The 17,182-nt window shown below is 45.9% G+C and overlaps 1 protein-coding gene across 1 annotated transcript in view; it reads left to right on the forward strand.

Annotated features, from left to right (window-relative positions):
• LOC110517228 (collagen alpha-1(VI) chain) overlaps positions 1-17,182 on the forward strand; it is a 105,459-nt gene that overhangs the window by 29,243 nt on the left and 59,034 nt on the right. Inside the window, exons 3-5 of the mRNA XM_036986771.1 lie at positions 7,541-7,741; positions 8,366-8,525; positions 15,480-15,593. Coding sequence (XP_036842666.1) covers positions 7,541-7,741; positions 8,366-8,525; positions 15,480-15,593 — 475 coding nt within the window. The remainder of the gene's footprint in view (positions 1-7,540; positions 7,742-8,365; positions 8,526-15,479; positions 15,594-17,182) is intronic.

The following is a 17,182-nucleotide window of genomic DNA, read 5'->3' on the forward strand; positions in this document are numbered from 1 at the left end:
CAGACAGTTTACCTAAACCCTTCAATGGAGTCTACCAGGTCCCAGTTTACCTAAACCCTTCAATGGATTCTACCAGGTCCCAGTTTACCTAAACCCTTCAATGGATTCTACCAGGTCCCAGTTTACCTAAACCCTTCAATGGATTCTTCCAGGTCCCAGACAGCTTACCTAAACCCTTCAATGGATTCTACCAGGTCCCAGTTGACCTAAACCCTCCAATGGATTCTTCCAGGTTAATTCTGAAGACACTGTAATAACCTTCACCCTCTCAACTGCCACACCTCACATAGTCAATTCTCTATCAGATACAGAGGTACCATTCTTATCTTCACATTGCCAAAACATCATCATCCCTCAATAACTTCAAGAGAACACTGGAGGTCAGCCTGATAAACTAAACTACTCAGTTATCTCCTCCATGAAGACTGGAGGTCAGCCTGATGAACCATGAAGACTGGAGGTCAGCCTGATGAACCAAACTACTCAGTAATCTCCATGGAGACTGGAGGTCAGCCTGATGAACCAAACTACTCAGTAATCTCCATGGAGACTGGAGGTCAGCCTGATGAACTAAACTATTCAGTAATCTCCATGGAGACTGGAGGACAGCCTGATGAACCAAACTACTCAGTCATCTCCTCCATGAAGACTGGAGGTCAGCCTGATGAACCAAACTACTCAGTAATCTCCAAGGAGACTGGAGGTCAGCCTGATGAACTAAACTACTCAGTAATCTCCATGGAGACTGGAGGTCAGCCTGATGAACCATGAAGACTGGGGGTCAGCCTGATGAACCAAACTACTCAATATTCTCCTCCATGAAGACAGGAGGTCAGCCTGATGAACCAAACTACTCAGTAATCTCCATGGAGACTGGAGGTCAGCCTGATGAACCATTAAGACTGGGGGTCAGCCTGATGAACCAAACTACTCAGTATTCTCCTCCATGAAGACTGGTGGTCAGCCTTATGAACCAAACTACTCAGTAATCTCCATGAAGACTGGAGGTCAGCCTGATGAACCATGAAGACTGGGGAGCAGCCTGATGACAAAACTACTCAGTAATCTCCATGGAGACTGGAGGTCAGCCTGACGAACCAAACTACTCAGTATTCTCCACCATGACGACTGGGGGTCAGCCTGATGAACCATGAAGACTGGGGATCAGCCTGATGACAAAACTACTCAGTAATCTCCATGGAGACTGGAGGTCAGCCTGATGAACCAAACTACTCAGTTATCTCCCCCATGAAGACTGGGGATCAGCCTGAAGAACCATGAAGACTGGGGATCAGCCTGATGAACCAAACTACTCAGTAATCTCCATGGAGACTGGAGGTCAGCCTGATTAACCAAACTACTCAGTAATCTCCATGAAGACTGGGGATCAGCCTGATGAACCAAACTACTCAGTAATCTCCTCCATGTAGACTGGAGGTCAGCCTGATGAACCAAACTACTCAGTAATCTCCTCCATGGAGACTGGAGGTCAGCCTGATGAACCAAACTACTCAGTAATCTCAATGAAGATTGGAGGTCAGCCTGATGAACCAAACTACTCAGTAATCTCCATGAAGACTGGAGGTCAGCCTGATGAACCATGAAGACTGGAGGTCAGCCTGATGAACCATTAAGACTGGAGGTCAGCCTGATGAACCATGAAGACTGGAGGTCAGCCTGATGAACTAAACTACTCAGTAATCTCCATGAAGACTGGAGGTCAGCCTGATGAACCATGAAGACTGGAGGTCAGCCTGATGAACCATTAAGACTGGAGGTCCGCCTGATGAACCATGAAGACTGGAGGTCAGCCTGATGAACTAAACTACTCAGTAATCTCCATGGAGACTGGAGGTCAGCCTGATGAACCAAACTACTCAGTAATCTCCATGAAGACTGGAGGTCAGCCTGATGAACCATGAAGACTGGAGGTCAGCCTGATGAACCATTAAGACTGGAGGTCAGCCTGATGAACCATGAAGACTGGAGGTCAGCCTGATGAACTAAACTACTCAGTAATCTCCATGGAGACTGGAGGTCAGCCTGATGAACCAAACTACTCAGTAATCTCCATGAAGACTGGAGGTCAGCCTGATGAACCATGAAGACTGGGGGTCAGCCTGATGAACCAAACTTCTCAGTAATCTCCATGGAGAATGGAGGTCAGCCTGATGAATTAAACTACTCAGTAATCTCCATGGAGACTGGAGGTCAGCCTGATGAATTAAACTACTCAGTAATCTCCATGGAGACTGGAGGTCAGCCTGATGAACTAAACTACTCAGTAATCTCCATGGAGACTGGGGATCAGCCTGATGAACCAAACTACTCAGTAATCTCCATGGAGACTGGGGATCAGCCTGATGAACCAAACTACTCAGTAATCTCCATGGAGACTGGAGGTCAGCGTGATGAACCAAACTACTCAGTAATCTCCATGGAGACTGGAGGTCAGCCTGATGAACTAAACTACTCAGTAATCTCCATGGAGACTGGGGATCAACCTGATGAACCAAAGTACTCAGTAATCTCCAAGGAGACTGGAGGTCAGCCTGATGAACCAAACTACTCAGTAATCTCCATGAAGACTGGAGGTCAGCCTGATGAACCATGAAGACTGGAGGTCAGCCTGATGAACAATGAAGACTGGAGGTCAGCCTGATGAACCAAACTACTCAGTAATCTCCATGGAGACTGGAGGTCAGCCTGATGAACCAAATTACTCAGTAATCTCCATGAAGACTGGAGGTCAGCCTGATGAACCAAACTACTCAGTAATCTCCATGAAGACTGGGGATCAACCTGATGAACCAAACTACACAGTAATCTCCTCCATGGAGACTGGAGGTCAGCCTGATGAACCTAACTACTCAGTAATCTCCATGAAGACTGGAGGTCAGCCTGATGAATCATGAAGACTGGAGGTCAGCCTGATGAACAATGAAGACTGGAGGTCAGCCTGATGAACCAAACTACTCAGTAATCTCCATGAAGACTGGAGGTCAGCCTGATGAACCATGAAGACTGGAGGTCAGCCTGATGAACAATGAAGACTGGAGGTCAGCCTGATGAACCAAACTGCTCAGTAATCTCCATGGAGACTGGAGGTCAGCCTGATGAACCAAATTACTCAGTAATCTCCATGAAGACTGGGGATCAACCTGATGAACCAAACTACACAGTAATCTCCTCCATGGAGACTGGAGGTCAGCCTGATGAACCTAACTACTCAGTAATCTCCATGAAGACTGGAGGTCAGCCTGATGAACCATGAAGACTGGAGGTCAGCCTGATGAACAATGAAGACTGGAGGTCAGCCTGATGAACCAAACTACTCAGAAATCTCCATCGAGACTGGAGGTCAGCCTGATGAACCAAACTACTCAGTAATTTCCATGAAGACTGGAGGTCAGCCTGATGAACCATGAAGACTGGAGGTCAGCCTGATGAACCAAACTACTCAGTAATCTCCATGGAGACTGAAGGTCAGCCTGATGAACCAAACTACTCAGTAATTTCCATGAAGACTGGATGTCAGCCTGATGAACCATGAAGACTGGAGGTCAGCCTGATGAACCAAACTACTCAGTAATCTCCATGGAGACTGGGGGTCAGCCTGATGAACTAAACTACTCAGTAATCTCCATGGAGACTGGAGGTCAGCCTGATGAACCATGAAGACTGGAGGTCAGCCTGATGAACCAAACTACTCAGTAATCTCCACGGAGACTGAAGGTCAGCCTGATGAACCAAACTACTCAGTAATTTCCATGAAGACTGGAGGTCAGCCTGATGAACCATGAAGACTGGAGGTCAGCCTGATGAACCAAACTACTCAGTAATCTCCATGGAGACTGGGGGTCAGCCTGATGAACTAAACTACTCAGTAATCTCCATGGAGACTGGAGGTCAGCCTGGTGAACCAAACTACTCAGTAATCTCCATGGAGACTTGGGATCAGCCTGATGAACCAAACTACTCAGTAATCTCCATGGAGACTTGGGATCAGCCTGATGAACCATGAAGACTGAGGTCAGCCTGATGAACCAAACTACTCAGTAATCTCCATGAAGACTGGAGGTCAGCCTGATGAACCAAACTACTCAGTAATCTCCATGAAGACTGGAGGTCAGCCTGATGAACCAAACTACTCAGTAATCTCCATGGAGACTGGAGGTCAGCCTGATGAACCAAACTACTCAGTAATTTCCATGAAGACTGGAGGTCAGCCTGATGAACCATGAAGACTGGAGGTCAGCCTGCTGAACCAAACTACTCAGTAATCTCCATGGAGACTGGAGGTCAGCCTGATGAACCATGAAGACTGGAGATCAGCCTGATGAACCATGAAGACTGGAGGTCAGCCTGATGAACCATGAAGACTGGAGGTCATCCTGAGGAACCATGAAGACTGGAGGTCAGCCTGATGAACCAAACTACTCAGTAATCTCCATGAAGACTGGAGGTCAGCCTGATGAACCATGAAGACTGGTTGGTCAGCTTGATGAACCATGAAGACTGGAGGTCAGCCTGATGAACCATGAAGACTGGAGGTCAGCCTGATGAACTAAACTACTCAGTAATCTCCATGAAGACTGGAGGTCAGCCTGATGAACCATGAAGACTGGAGGTCAGCTTGATGAACCATGAAGACTGGAGGTCAGCCTGATGAACCATGAAGACTGGAGGTCAGCCTGATGAACCATGAAGACTGGAGGTCAGCCTAATGAACTAAACTACTCAGTAATCTCCATGGAGACTGGAGGTCAGCCTGATGAACCAAACTACTCAGTAATCTCCATGGAGACTTGGGATCAGCCTGATGAACCATGAAGACTGAGGTCAGCCTGATGAACCATGAAGACTGGAGGTCAGCCTGATGAACCATGAAGACTGGAGGTCAGCCTAATGAACTAAACTACTCAGTAATCTCCATGGAGACTGGAGGTCAGCCTGGTGAACCAAACTACTCAGTAATTTCCATGAAGACTGGGGGTCAGCCTGATGAACCAAACTACTCAGTAATCTCCATGGAGACTTGGGATCAGCCTGATGAACCATGAAGACTGAGGTCAGCCTGATGAACCAAACTACTCAGTAATCTCCATGAAGACTGGAGGTCAGCCTGATGAACCAAACTACTCAGTAATCTCCATGAAGACTGGAGGTCAGCCTGATGAACCAAACTACTCAGTAATCTCCATGGAGACTGGAGGTCAGCCTGATGAACCAAACTACTCAGTAATTTCCATGAAGACTGGAGGTCAGCCTGATGAACCATAAAGACTGGAGGTCAGCCTGATGAACCAAACTAACTACTCAGTAATCTCCATGGAGACTGGAGGTCAGCCTGATGAACCATGAAGACTGGAGATCAGCCTGATGAACCATGAAGACTGGAGGTCAGCCTGATGAACCATGAAGACTGGAGGTCATCCTGAGGAACCATGAAGACTGGAGGTCAGCCTGATGAACCAAACTACTCAGTAATCTCCATGAAGACTGGAGGTCAGCCTGATGAACCATGAAGACTGGAGGTCAGCTTGATGAACCATGAAGACTGGAGGTCAGCCTGATGAACCATGAAGACTGGAGGTCAGCCTGATGAACCAAACTACTCAGTAATCTCCATGGAGACTTGGGATCAGCCTGATGAACCATGAAGACTGGAGGTCAGCCTGATGAACCAAACTACTCAGTAATCTCCATGAAGACTGGAGGTCAGCCTGATGAACCAAACTACTCAGTAATCTCCATGAAGACTGGAGGTCAGCCTGATGAACCAAACTACTCAGTAATCTCCATGGAGACTGGTGGTCAGCCTGATGAACCAAACTACTCAGTAATTTCCATGAAGACTGGAGGTCAGCCTGATGAACCATGAAGACTGGAGGTCAGCCTGATGAACCAAACTACTCAGTAATCTCCATGGAGACTGGAGGTCAGCCTGATGAACCAAACTACTCAGTAATCTCCATGAAGACTTGAGGTCAGCCTGATGAACCATGAAGACTGGAGGTCAGCCTGATGAACCATGAAGACTGGAGGTCAGCCTGATGAACCATGAAGACTGGAGGTCATCCTGAGGAACCATGAAGACTGGAGGTCAGCCTGATGAACCAAACTACTCAGTAATCTCCATGAAGACTGGAGGTCAGCCTGATGAACCATGAAGACTGGAGGTCAGCTTGATGAACCATGAAGACTGGAGGTCAGCCTGATGAACCATGAAGACTGGAGGTCAGCCTAATGAACCAAACTACTCAGTAATCTCCATGGAGACTGGAGGTCAGCCTGATGAACTAAACTACTCAGTAATCTCCATGGAGACTGGGGATCAGCCTGATGAACCAAACTACTCAGTATTCTCCATGGAGACTGGAGGTCAGCCTGATGAACTAAACTACTCAGTAATCTCCATGGAGACTGGAGGTCAGCCTGGTGAACCAAACTACTCAGTAATCCCCATGAAGACTGGAGGTCAGCTTGATGAACCATGAAGACTGGAGGTCAGCCTGATGAACCATGAAGACTGGAGGTCAGCCTAATGAACCAAACTACTCAGTAATCTCCATGGAGACTGGAGGTCAGCCTGATGAACTAAACTACTCAGTAATCTCCATGGAGACTGGGGATCAGCCTGATGAACCAAACTACTCAGTATTCTCCATGGAGACTGGAGGTCAGCCTGATGAACTAAACTACTCAGTAATCTCCATGGAGACTGGAGGTCAGCCTGGTGAACCAAACTACTCAGTAATCCCCATGGAGACTGGAGGTCAGCCTGGTGAACCATGAAGACTGGAGGTCAGCCTGATGAACCAAACTACTCAGTAATCTCCATGGAGACTGGAGGTCAGCCTGATGAACTAAACTACTCAGTAATCTCAATGGAGACTGGAGGTCAGCCCGATGAACTAAACTACTCAGTAATCTCCATGGAGACTGGGGATCAACCTGATGAACCAAACTACTCAGTAATTTCCATGAAGACTGGAGGTCAGCCTGATGAACCATGAAGACTGGAGGTCAGCCTGATGAACAATGAAGACTGGAGGTCAGCCTGATGAACCATGAAGACTGGAGGTCAGCCTGATGAACAATGAAGACTGGAGGTCAGCCTAATGAACCAAACTACTCAGTAATCTCAGATGCATATCTGTTATTCCCACTCAATCCATAGATTAGGGCCTCAAAGATGTATTTCCATTGACTGATATCCTTATATGATCTGTAACTCAGTAAAATATTGTTGCATGTTGCGTTTATATTTTGTTTAGTGTTCAATATATCAATATTTGCGCATAAAGGTGTTTCCAGCGCCATTTCCTGCATAAATAATTTTACAGGCACAAAGAATTCCACCATGTCGACAGAGACATTATCGGTCGACATTTCTAACATTTTACCAAAACTTCCTGTTTCCATCCCAGCTGTCGTGATTTTTTTATAAGATATGACTTTTTCACCTAAAAACTGTTGATGGTAACGTGGTTAGTGATGCGATATAACTTTTCTCTGTGTGTGTTGTTGTTGCTAGGCGCCACCCATGTGACCGGTCCCTGACATGGAACTCTGGAGCGCTGCACTACTCTGATGAGATCATCTTAGTGCGCCAGCTGAGTGACATCGCCACCGAGCGCCAGGCGCTCATCAGTGACATCAAGGGCATCAGCTACATCGGCAAGGGAACACACACTGACTGTGCCATCAAGAGAGGCATCGCTGAGCTGCTCATAGGGTAATACACACATACACGTCATTAGAAAGGCTCATCAGGATGTCTCCCTCATTCCTCTCTGACCACACCCCTTAACTGTCCCCTGGCCCTGCCCATTAATCACCATTCCCCTCCCTTTCATCATCTGAATACCTGTCTAATGGTTTCTCTATAGTACCTGTCTAGTGGTTTCTCTATAGTACCTGTCTAGTGGTTTCTCTATAGTACCTGTCTAGTGGTTTCTCTATAGTACCTGTCTAGTGGTTTCTCTATAGTACCTGTATAATGGTTTCTCTATAGTACCTGTCTAGTGGTTTCTCTATAGTACCTGTCTAGTGGTTTCTCTATAGTACCTGTCTAATGGTTTCTCTATAGTACCTGTCTAATGGTTTCTCTATAGTACCTGTATAATGGTTTCTCTATAGTACCTGTCTAGTGGTTTCTCTATAGTACCTGTCTAATGGTTTCTCTATAGTACCTGTCTAGTGGTTTCTCTATAGTACCTGTCTAGTGGTTTCTCTATAGTACCTGTCTAGTGGTTTCTCTATAGTACCTGTCTAGTGGTTTCTCTATAGTACCTGTCTAGTGTTTTTGTTGTTGCAGTGTGTCTCATTACGTCCCTTTCTATCCGGTGTGTGTGTTCAGGGGCTCCCACTACCAGGAAAATAAGTACATCGTCGTGGTGACGGACGGTCATCCTCTAACAGGTTACAAGGAGCCCTGTGGGGGGATACAGGAAGCTGCCAATGAGGCCAGGCAACACGGGGTTAAAGTCTTCTCTGTCGCCATATCACCTGACCAGGAGGTACGACACACACACACACACACACACACACACACACACACACACACACACACACCCTTTTAACCTGACCATGGTAACAGTATTTCACTCTGTATAGTTTACTCCGCTACTTGGGTCATTTCTCTTCCTCTCTCACCAAGCCCCGCCCCCTGTAACACAAGGAGCGCAGTTGTTGTTGGTTGAGCACGAGATCATTTGCAGACCGTTTGCATGGTCGATGTCTTCAGTCTGCATGGTCGATGTCTTCAGTCTGCATGGTCGATGCAGCAAATGCAATAATATGTTGATGACATCTATGCTGCTTTCCCCTTTGCTTCTTTATAGAAATCCATAAGCATTCTATAATTACTCTATTAGTTTGTGGATGTTACTGTCTGCAAACATCTAGTTAGTCTTTTCCCGTTAGCTGGCAAGCTAATAAATGTACTGCGTCAGAGCAAACATAGCTGTCTAATACAGTCTGATACCAGTGCTGGTGTAGGCCTAAATCAGCATGTTGGTTGCAGCAACCAACACGAGAGAGGAATAGGTTAGCTACATGAAGTAAGCCAAAGATTATAGGGGTCCCATGGGAAACACTGACCAAGACTTTGGTTCCTACCCTGTCACAATAACACCTCCATAGAGATCGTATTAGTATTGGCACTCCCCTGGGAAACACTGACCAACACTTTGGTTCCTACCCTGTCACAATAACACCTCCATAGATATCTTAATAGTATTAGCACTCCCCTGGGAAACACTGACCAACACTTTGGTTCCTACCCTGTCACAATAATACCTCCATAGAGATCTTATTAGTATTGGCACTCCCCTGAGAAACACTGGTCATCACTTTGGTTCCTATCCTGTCACATTAACACCTCCATAGAGATCTTATTAGTATTGGCACTCCCCTGGGAAACACTGACCAACACTTTGGTTCCTATCCTGTCACAATAACTCCTCCATAGAGATCTTAATAGTATTATCATTCCCCTGGGAAACACTGACCAACACTTTGGTTCCTGCCCTGTCACAATAACACCTCCATAGTGATTATATTAGTAATCTAATTCCTAGTTCTATGAACGCCTCCCTGGCTTTTTCATTGGTTGTCATGTCAAACAACACTGTGTTCAAAGTGCCCACTGTTATTATAATTATATTTTTACTACATAATCATAATAATCATTCTATTTCCATGACTACAGCAGTTCACCCAAGTGTTTTGATCTAAATTGCAAGTCTAATCACAATTGCAATATTTGGTTAAAAATAAAAGCCTAGATGTATTGCCAATATCATGCAGCCCTACGTGGCAGTATGGAAACTTTTGGAACTTTTGGTTGAAGTTGAATTGAACAGTATAAATCAATCAGAATGGAGTAAGACCCATTGAAATCACGTAGAATGTACAGTGGGGAGAACAAGTATTTGATACACTGCCGATTTTGCAGATTTTCCTACTTACAAAGCACCTCTACATGCTTTGTAAGTAGGAAAACCTGCAAAATCGGCAGTGTATCAAATACTTGTTCTCCCCACTGTATGTTTTGCCACCCTGAGGTTACCCAGCCCTAGAGACCATATCACCCAGCCCTAGAGACCATATCACTCAGCCCTAGAGACCATATCACCCAGCCCTAGAGACCATATCACCCAGCCCTAGAGACCATATCACCCAGCCCTAGAGACCATATCACCCAGCCCTAGAGACCATATCACCCAGCCCTAGGGACCATATCACCCAGCCCTAGAGACCATATCACCCAGCCCTAGAGACCATATCACCCAGCCCTAGAGACCATATCACCCAGCCCTAGAGACCATATCACCCAGCCCTAGGGACCATATCACCCAGCCCTAGAGCCCATATCACCCAGCCCTAGAGATCATATCACCCAGCCCTAGAGACCATATCACCCAGCCCTAGAGACCAATAGAGGCAATGATGTGGATGTTATGGTGTTGACTTGATGTTGGTTTAGTTATACGGTTGTTCGCGGGTCACTAATATGGTGTTGACTTGATGTTGCTGTAGTTATGTTGATGTTGATAACTATGTGGATGTATTTATAATATGTATCGATAACTTAAGGTTACTTGCGTAACCCCGGTTCTCGAATATTATGAGTGAGATGACTCACTGTGAGGGACTCACCAGAACAGGCAAGCCCCATACTATTGTGGAGGACTTCTTTCTTCCTGCTGCCGTGGATATGGCTGGGACAATGCTGAGGGAAAAGGCCTTAAAAACTATACAGGCAATTTCTTCATCTAACAACACTGTTTCACAACGCATCAGTGACATGGCAGGAGATGCTTTGAAACAATTACTGCTTCGCATACAAGCCAGTGAATTCTATGCGTTACATCTGGATGAGTCAACAGGCCTGGTACAGCTCCTGGTATATGTCTGTTACAGCTGGATGAGTCAACAGGCCTGGCACAGCTCCTGGTATATGTCTGTTACAGCTGGATGAGTCAACAGACGTGGTGGGCCTGGCACAGCTCCTGGTATATGTCTGTTACAGCTGGATGAGTCAACAGACGTGGTGGGCCTGGCACAGCTCCTGGTATATGTCTGTTACAGCTGGATGAGTCAACAGATGTGGTGGGCCTGGTACAGCTCCTGGTATATGTCTGTTACAGCTGGATGAGTCAACAGACGTGGTGGGCCTGGCACAGCTCCTGGTATATGTCTGTTACAGCTGGATGAGTCAACAGACGTGGTGGGCCTGGTACAGCTCCTGGTATATGTCTGTTACAGCTGGATGAGTCAACAGACGTGGTGGGCCTGGCACAGCTCCTGGTATATGTCTGTTACAGCTGGATGAGTCAACAGATGTGGTGGGCCTGGTACAGCTCCTGGTATATGTCTGTTACAGCTGGATGAGTCAACAGACGTGGTGGGCCTGGCACAGCTCCTGGTATATGTCTGTTACAGCTGGATGAGTCAACAGACGTGGTGGGCCTGGTACAGCTCCTGGTATATAGGGGCGGCAGGGTAGCCTAGTGGTTAGAGCGTTGGACTAGTAACCGGAAGGTTGTGAGTTCAAACCCCCGAGCTGACAAGGTACAAATCTGTCGTTCTGCCCCTGAACAGGCAGTTAACCCACTGTTCCCAGGCCGTCATTGAAAATAAGAATTTGTTCTTAACTGTCTTGCCTGGTTAAATAAAGGTAAAATAAAAATAAAATAAAAAAATATGTCTGTTACAGCTGGATGAGTCAACAGACGTGGTGGGCCTGGTACAGCTCCTGGTATATGTCTGTTACAGCTGGATGAGTCAACAGACGTGGTGGGCCTGGTACAGCTCCTGGTATATGTCTGTTACAGCTGGATGAGTCAACAGACGTGGTGGGCCTGGCACAGCTCCTGGTATATGTCTGTTACATCTGGATGAGTGAACAGACGTGGCGGGCCTGGCACAGCTCCTGGTATATGTTTGTTAAGTTTTTGGGGGGTCAATTAAGGAAGACATCCTCTTCTGGAAACCAGGACAACATGAGAGGAATGGTACCGGACAGCTTTGTGACATCAAATGGACTTTGGTGGTCAGGATGTGTTCGGTATTGATGGCGTAAAAGCCATGGCAGGAAGACATAGTGGAGTGGTAACGCGCGTGCAAGCAGTTGCTACCATCGCCACTTGGGTACACTACAGTATCCACCAAGAGGCTCTTGCTGCCAAAGGAATGCCTGACAGCTTGAAAGACGTTTTGGACACTACAGTGTTAACTTCCTGAGTGTAGGGGGCAGTATTTTCGTTTTTGGCTAAAAAACGTACCCATTTGAAACTGCCTACTTCTCAAGCCCAGAAACTAGAATATGCATATAATTCTCAGATTAGGATAGAAAACACTCTAAAGTTTCCAAAACTGTCAAAATATTGTCTGAGTATAACAGAACTGATATTGCAGGCGAAAACATGAGGAAAATCCAACAAGGAAGCGCTGTTTTTCCTGAAAGCTCTCTGTTGCATTGGATGCCTTGTCTCCATTTAAAGGGATATCACCCAGATTCCTTTTCCTATGGCTTCCTCAAGCTGTGAACAGTCTTTAGACATAGTTTCAGGCTTTTATTTTGAAAAATGAGCGAGAAAGAACCCATCTCGTCAGTGCATGGCTGGGTGCCAGCAGAGTTTTTCATGCGCAACAGCCATTTTCTCTCTCTCTCCTATGGAAGAAGCTACATTCCGGTTTACATATTATCGATTATATATTGTAAAAACAACCTGAGGATTGATTATAAAAAACATTTGACATATTTCCACGCACTTTACGGATACTATTTGGAATTTTTGTCTGCGATGTCGTGACCGCTCGAGCCTGTGGATTTCTGAACATAACCCTCCAAACAAATGGATGTATTTTGGATATAAAAATAATCTTTATGGAACAAAAGGAACATTTATTGTGTAACTGGGAGTCTCGTGAGTGCAAACATCCGAAGATCATCAAAGGTAAGCAATTTAATTTATTGCTTTTCTGACTTTCGTGACCAATCTACTTGGCTGCTAGCTGTTTGTAATGTTTTGTCTACTGAGAGATGTTCTTACATAAACGCTTGTTATGCTTTCACCGAAAAGCTGTATTGAAATCTGACACGCCAGGTGGATTAACAACAAACTAAGCTGTGTTTTGCTATATCGCACTTGTGATTTCATGAAAATGTAATATTTTTAGTCATTTAATTTGAATTTGGCGCTCTGCAATTCAGCAGATGTTGATGAAAATGATCCCGCTAACGGGATGGGTGCGTCAAGAAGTTGTTAAACCAAGGCCCCTGAACTCTCCTGTATTTTCTGCATTACGCAATGTTATGGGCAGCGACCATGTAATGCTTTTACAACATACAGAAGTGCGCTGGCTACCTCCAATTTGCTTTAAAGAGATGGGTGGGGCTAAAGCTTAACCTCTCTGACGGTAGCGTCCCACCTCGCCAACAGCCAGTGAAATTGCAGGGCGCCAAATTCAAAACAACAAAAATCCCATAATTAAAATTCCTCAAACATACAAGTATTTTACACCATTTTAAAGATAAACTTGTAAATCCAGCCACAGTGTCCGATTTCAAAAAGGCTTTACAGCGAAAGCACACCAAACGATTAAGTTAGGTCAGCACCTAGTCACAGAAAAACACAGCCATTTTTCCAGCCAAAGAGAGGAGTCACAAAAAGCAGAAATAGAGATAAAATTAATCACTAACCTTTGATGATCTTCATCAGACAACACTCATGGGACTTTATGTTACACAATACATGAATGTTTTGTTCGATAAAGTTCATATTTATATCCAAAAATCTCAGTTTACATTGGCGCGTTATGTTCAGTAGTTCCAAAACGTCCTGTGATTTTGCAGAGAGCCACATCAATTTATAGAAATACTCATAATAAACATTGCTAAAAGATTCAACTATTATACATGGAATTTTAGATCCACTTCTCCTTAATACAACCGCTGTGTCAGATTTCAAAAAAACTTTACGGAAAAAGCACACCATGCAATAATCTGAGTACAGCTCTCAGAAACCAAAACAAGCCATACAGATATCCGCCATGTTGTGGAGTCAACAGAAGTCAGAAATAGCATTCTAAATATTCACTTACCTTTGATGATCTTCATCAGAATGCACTCCCAGGGCTCCCAGTTCCACAATAAATGTTTGGTTTGTTCGATAAAGTTCATAATTTATGTCCAAATACCTCCTTTTTGTTTGCGCGTTTAGCCCAGTAATCCAAATTCACGAGGCACGATCACTAGGTGCAGACAAAGTCAAAAAGTTCTGTTACAGTCCGTAGAAACATGTCAAACGATGTATAGAATCAATCTTTAGTATGTTTCTAACATAAATCTTCAATAATGATCCAACCGGAGAATTCCTTTCTATTCAGAAATGCAATGGAATGCAGGTCGCTCTCACGTGTGCGCGTGTGATCACTGTATTGATCTCTATATTGATCTCTGTATTGATCTCTGTATTGATTTCTGCATTGATCTCTGAATTGATCTCTGTTTTGATCTCTGTATTGATCTCTGTATTGATCTCTGCATTGATCTCTGAATTGATCTCTGTATTGATCTCTATATTGATCTCTGAATTGAGCACTGTACTGATCTCTGTATTGATCTCTGTATCTCTGAATTGATCTCTGTATATCTTTATTGATCTCTGTATTGATCTCTGTACTGATCTCTATATTGATCTCTTTATTGATCTCTGTATTGATCTCTGTATTGATCTCTGTATTGATCTTTGTATCTCTATATTGATCTCTGTATTAATCTCTGTATTAATCTCTGTACTGATCTCTGAATTGATCTCTGTATTGATCTCTGTATTGATCTCTATATTGATCTCTGTATTGATTTCTGTATTGATCTCTGTATTGATCTCTGCATTGATCTCTGAATTGATCTCTGTTTTGATCTCTGTATTGATCTCTATATTGATCTCTATATTGATCTCTGAATTGATCACTGTATTGATCTCTATATTGATCTCTGTATTGATATCTGTATCTCTGTATTGATCTCTGTATCTCTTTATTGATCTCTGTATTGATATCTGCATTGATCTCTGTATTGATCTCTGTATTGATCTTTTTATTGATCTCTGTATTGATCTCTGTATTGATCTCTGTATCTCTGTATTGATCTCTGTATTGATCTCTGTATCTCTGTAATGATCTCTGTATCTCTGTATTGATCTCTGCATTGATCTCTGTATCTCTGTATTAATCTCTGTATTGATCTCTGTATCTCTGTATTGATCTCTGTATCTCTGTATTGATCTCTGTATCTCTGTATTGATCTCTGTAGCTCTGTATTGATCTCTGTATTGATCTCTGTATCTCTGTATTCATCTCTGTATTTATCTCTGTATCGCTGTATTGATCTCTGTATTGATCTCTGTATCTCAGTATTGATCTCTGTATTGATTTATGTATATCTGTATTGATCTCAAAAGGACACCAGACTGTCAGTGATTGCTACAGACCAGAACTACAGACAGAACTTCACAGCAGCTGACAACAGTAGATCCACCCAGCTACAGACCATTCGCAGCATCATAGATATGATCGTACGTATCACACCCCTCCCCTCCCCACACCTTTCCTCTCCTCTCCATATCTCTCCTCCTTTCCCCTCCTCTAATTATATCTCTCCTCCTTTCCTCTCCTCTCCGTAACTCTCCTCCTCTCCTCTCCTCTCCATATCTCTCCTCCTTTCCTCTCCTCTCCATATCTCTCCTCCTTTCCTCTCCTCTCCATCTCTCCTCCTTTCCTCTCCTCTCCATATCTCTCCTCCTTTCCTCTCCTCTCCATATATCTCCTCCTTTCCTCTCCTCTACATATATCTCCTCCTTTCCTCTCCTCTCCATATCTCTCCTCCTTTCCTCTCCTCTCATATCTCTCCTCCTTTCCTCTCCTCTCCATATCTCTCCTCCTTTCCTCTCCTCTCCGTAACTCTCCTCCTTTCCTCTCTACTCCCCTCCCTCTCCCTCTCTACTCCCCTCCTCTCTACTCCCCTCTCCCTCCCTCTCTACTCCCCTCCCTCTCCCTCTCTACTCCCCTCCCTCTCCCTCTCTACTCCCCTCCCTCTCTACTCCCCTCCCCCTCCCTCTCTACTCCCCTCCCTCTCCCTCTCTACTCCCCTCCCTCTCCCTCTCTACTCCCCTCCCTCTCCCTCTCTACTCCCCTCCCCCTCCCTCTCTACTCCCCTCCCTCTCCCTCTCTACTCCCCTCCCTCTCCCTCTCCCTCTCTACTCCCCTCCCTCTCCCTCTCTAATCCCCTCCCTCTCTACTCCCCTCCCCCTCCCTCTCTACTCCCCTCCCCTCCCTCTCCCTCTCTACTCCCCTCCCTCCCTCTCCCTCTCTACTCCCCTCCCCTCCCTCTCCCTCTCTACTCCCCTCCCCTCCCTCTCCCTCTCCCTCTCCCTCTCTACTCCCCTCCCCCTCCCTCTCCCTCTCTACTCCCCTCCCTCTCCCTCTCTACTCCCCTCCCTCTCTACTCCCCTCTCTACTCCCTCTCCCTCTCCCTCTCCCTCTCTACTCCCCTCCCCCTCCCCCTCCCTCTCTACTCCCCTCCCTCTCCTTCTCTACTCCCCTCCCTCTCCTTCTCTACTCCCCTCCCCCTCCCTCTCTACTCCCCTCCCTCTCCCTCTCTACTCCCCTCCCTCTCTACTCCCCTCCCTCTCCCTCTCTACTCCCCTCCCTCTCCCTCTCTACTCCCCTCCCCCTCCCTCTCCCTCTCTACTCCCCTCCCTCTCTACTCCCCTCCCTCTCCCTCTCTACTCCCCTCCTCTCTCCCTAGCTACTCCTCTCCCTCTTTCCTCCCCTCCTCTCTCCCTCTCTACTCCCTCTCCCTCTTTCCTCTCCTCCTCTCTCCCTATCTACTCCTCTCCCTCTCTACTCCCCTCCCTCTCGCTCTCTACTCCCCTCCTCTCTCCCTCTCTACTCCCCTCCCCACTCCCCTCCTCTCTCCCTCTCTACTCCCCTCCCCCTCCCTCTCTACTCCCCTCCCCTCCCTCTCCCTCTTTCCTCCCCTCCTCTCCCTCTCTACTCCCCTCCCTCTCTACTCCCCTCCTCTCTCCCTCTCTACTCCCCTCCCCCTCCCTCTCTACTCTCCTCCCTTTCCCTCTCTACTCCCCTCCCTCTCCTATCATTTTAA

The sequence above is a fragment of the Oncorhynchus mykiss genome, chromosome 8 (assembly GCF_013265735.2).
Source record: "Oncorhynchus mykiss isolate Arlee chromosome 8, USDA_OmykA_1.1, whole genome shotgun sequence".
Lineage (NCBI taxonomy): Eukaryota > Metazoa > Chordata > Actinopteri > Salmoniformes > Salmonidae > Oncorhynchus > Oncorhynchus mykiss.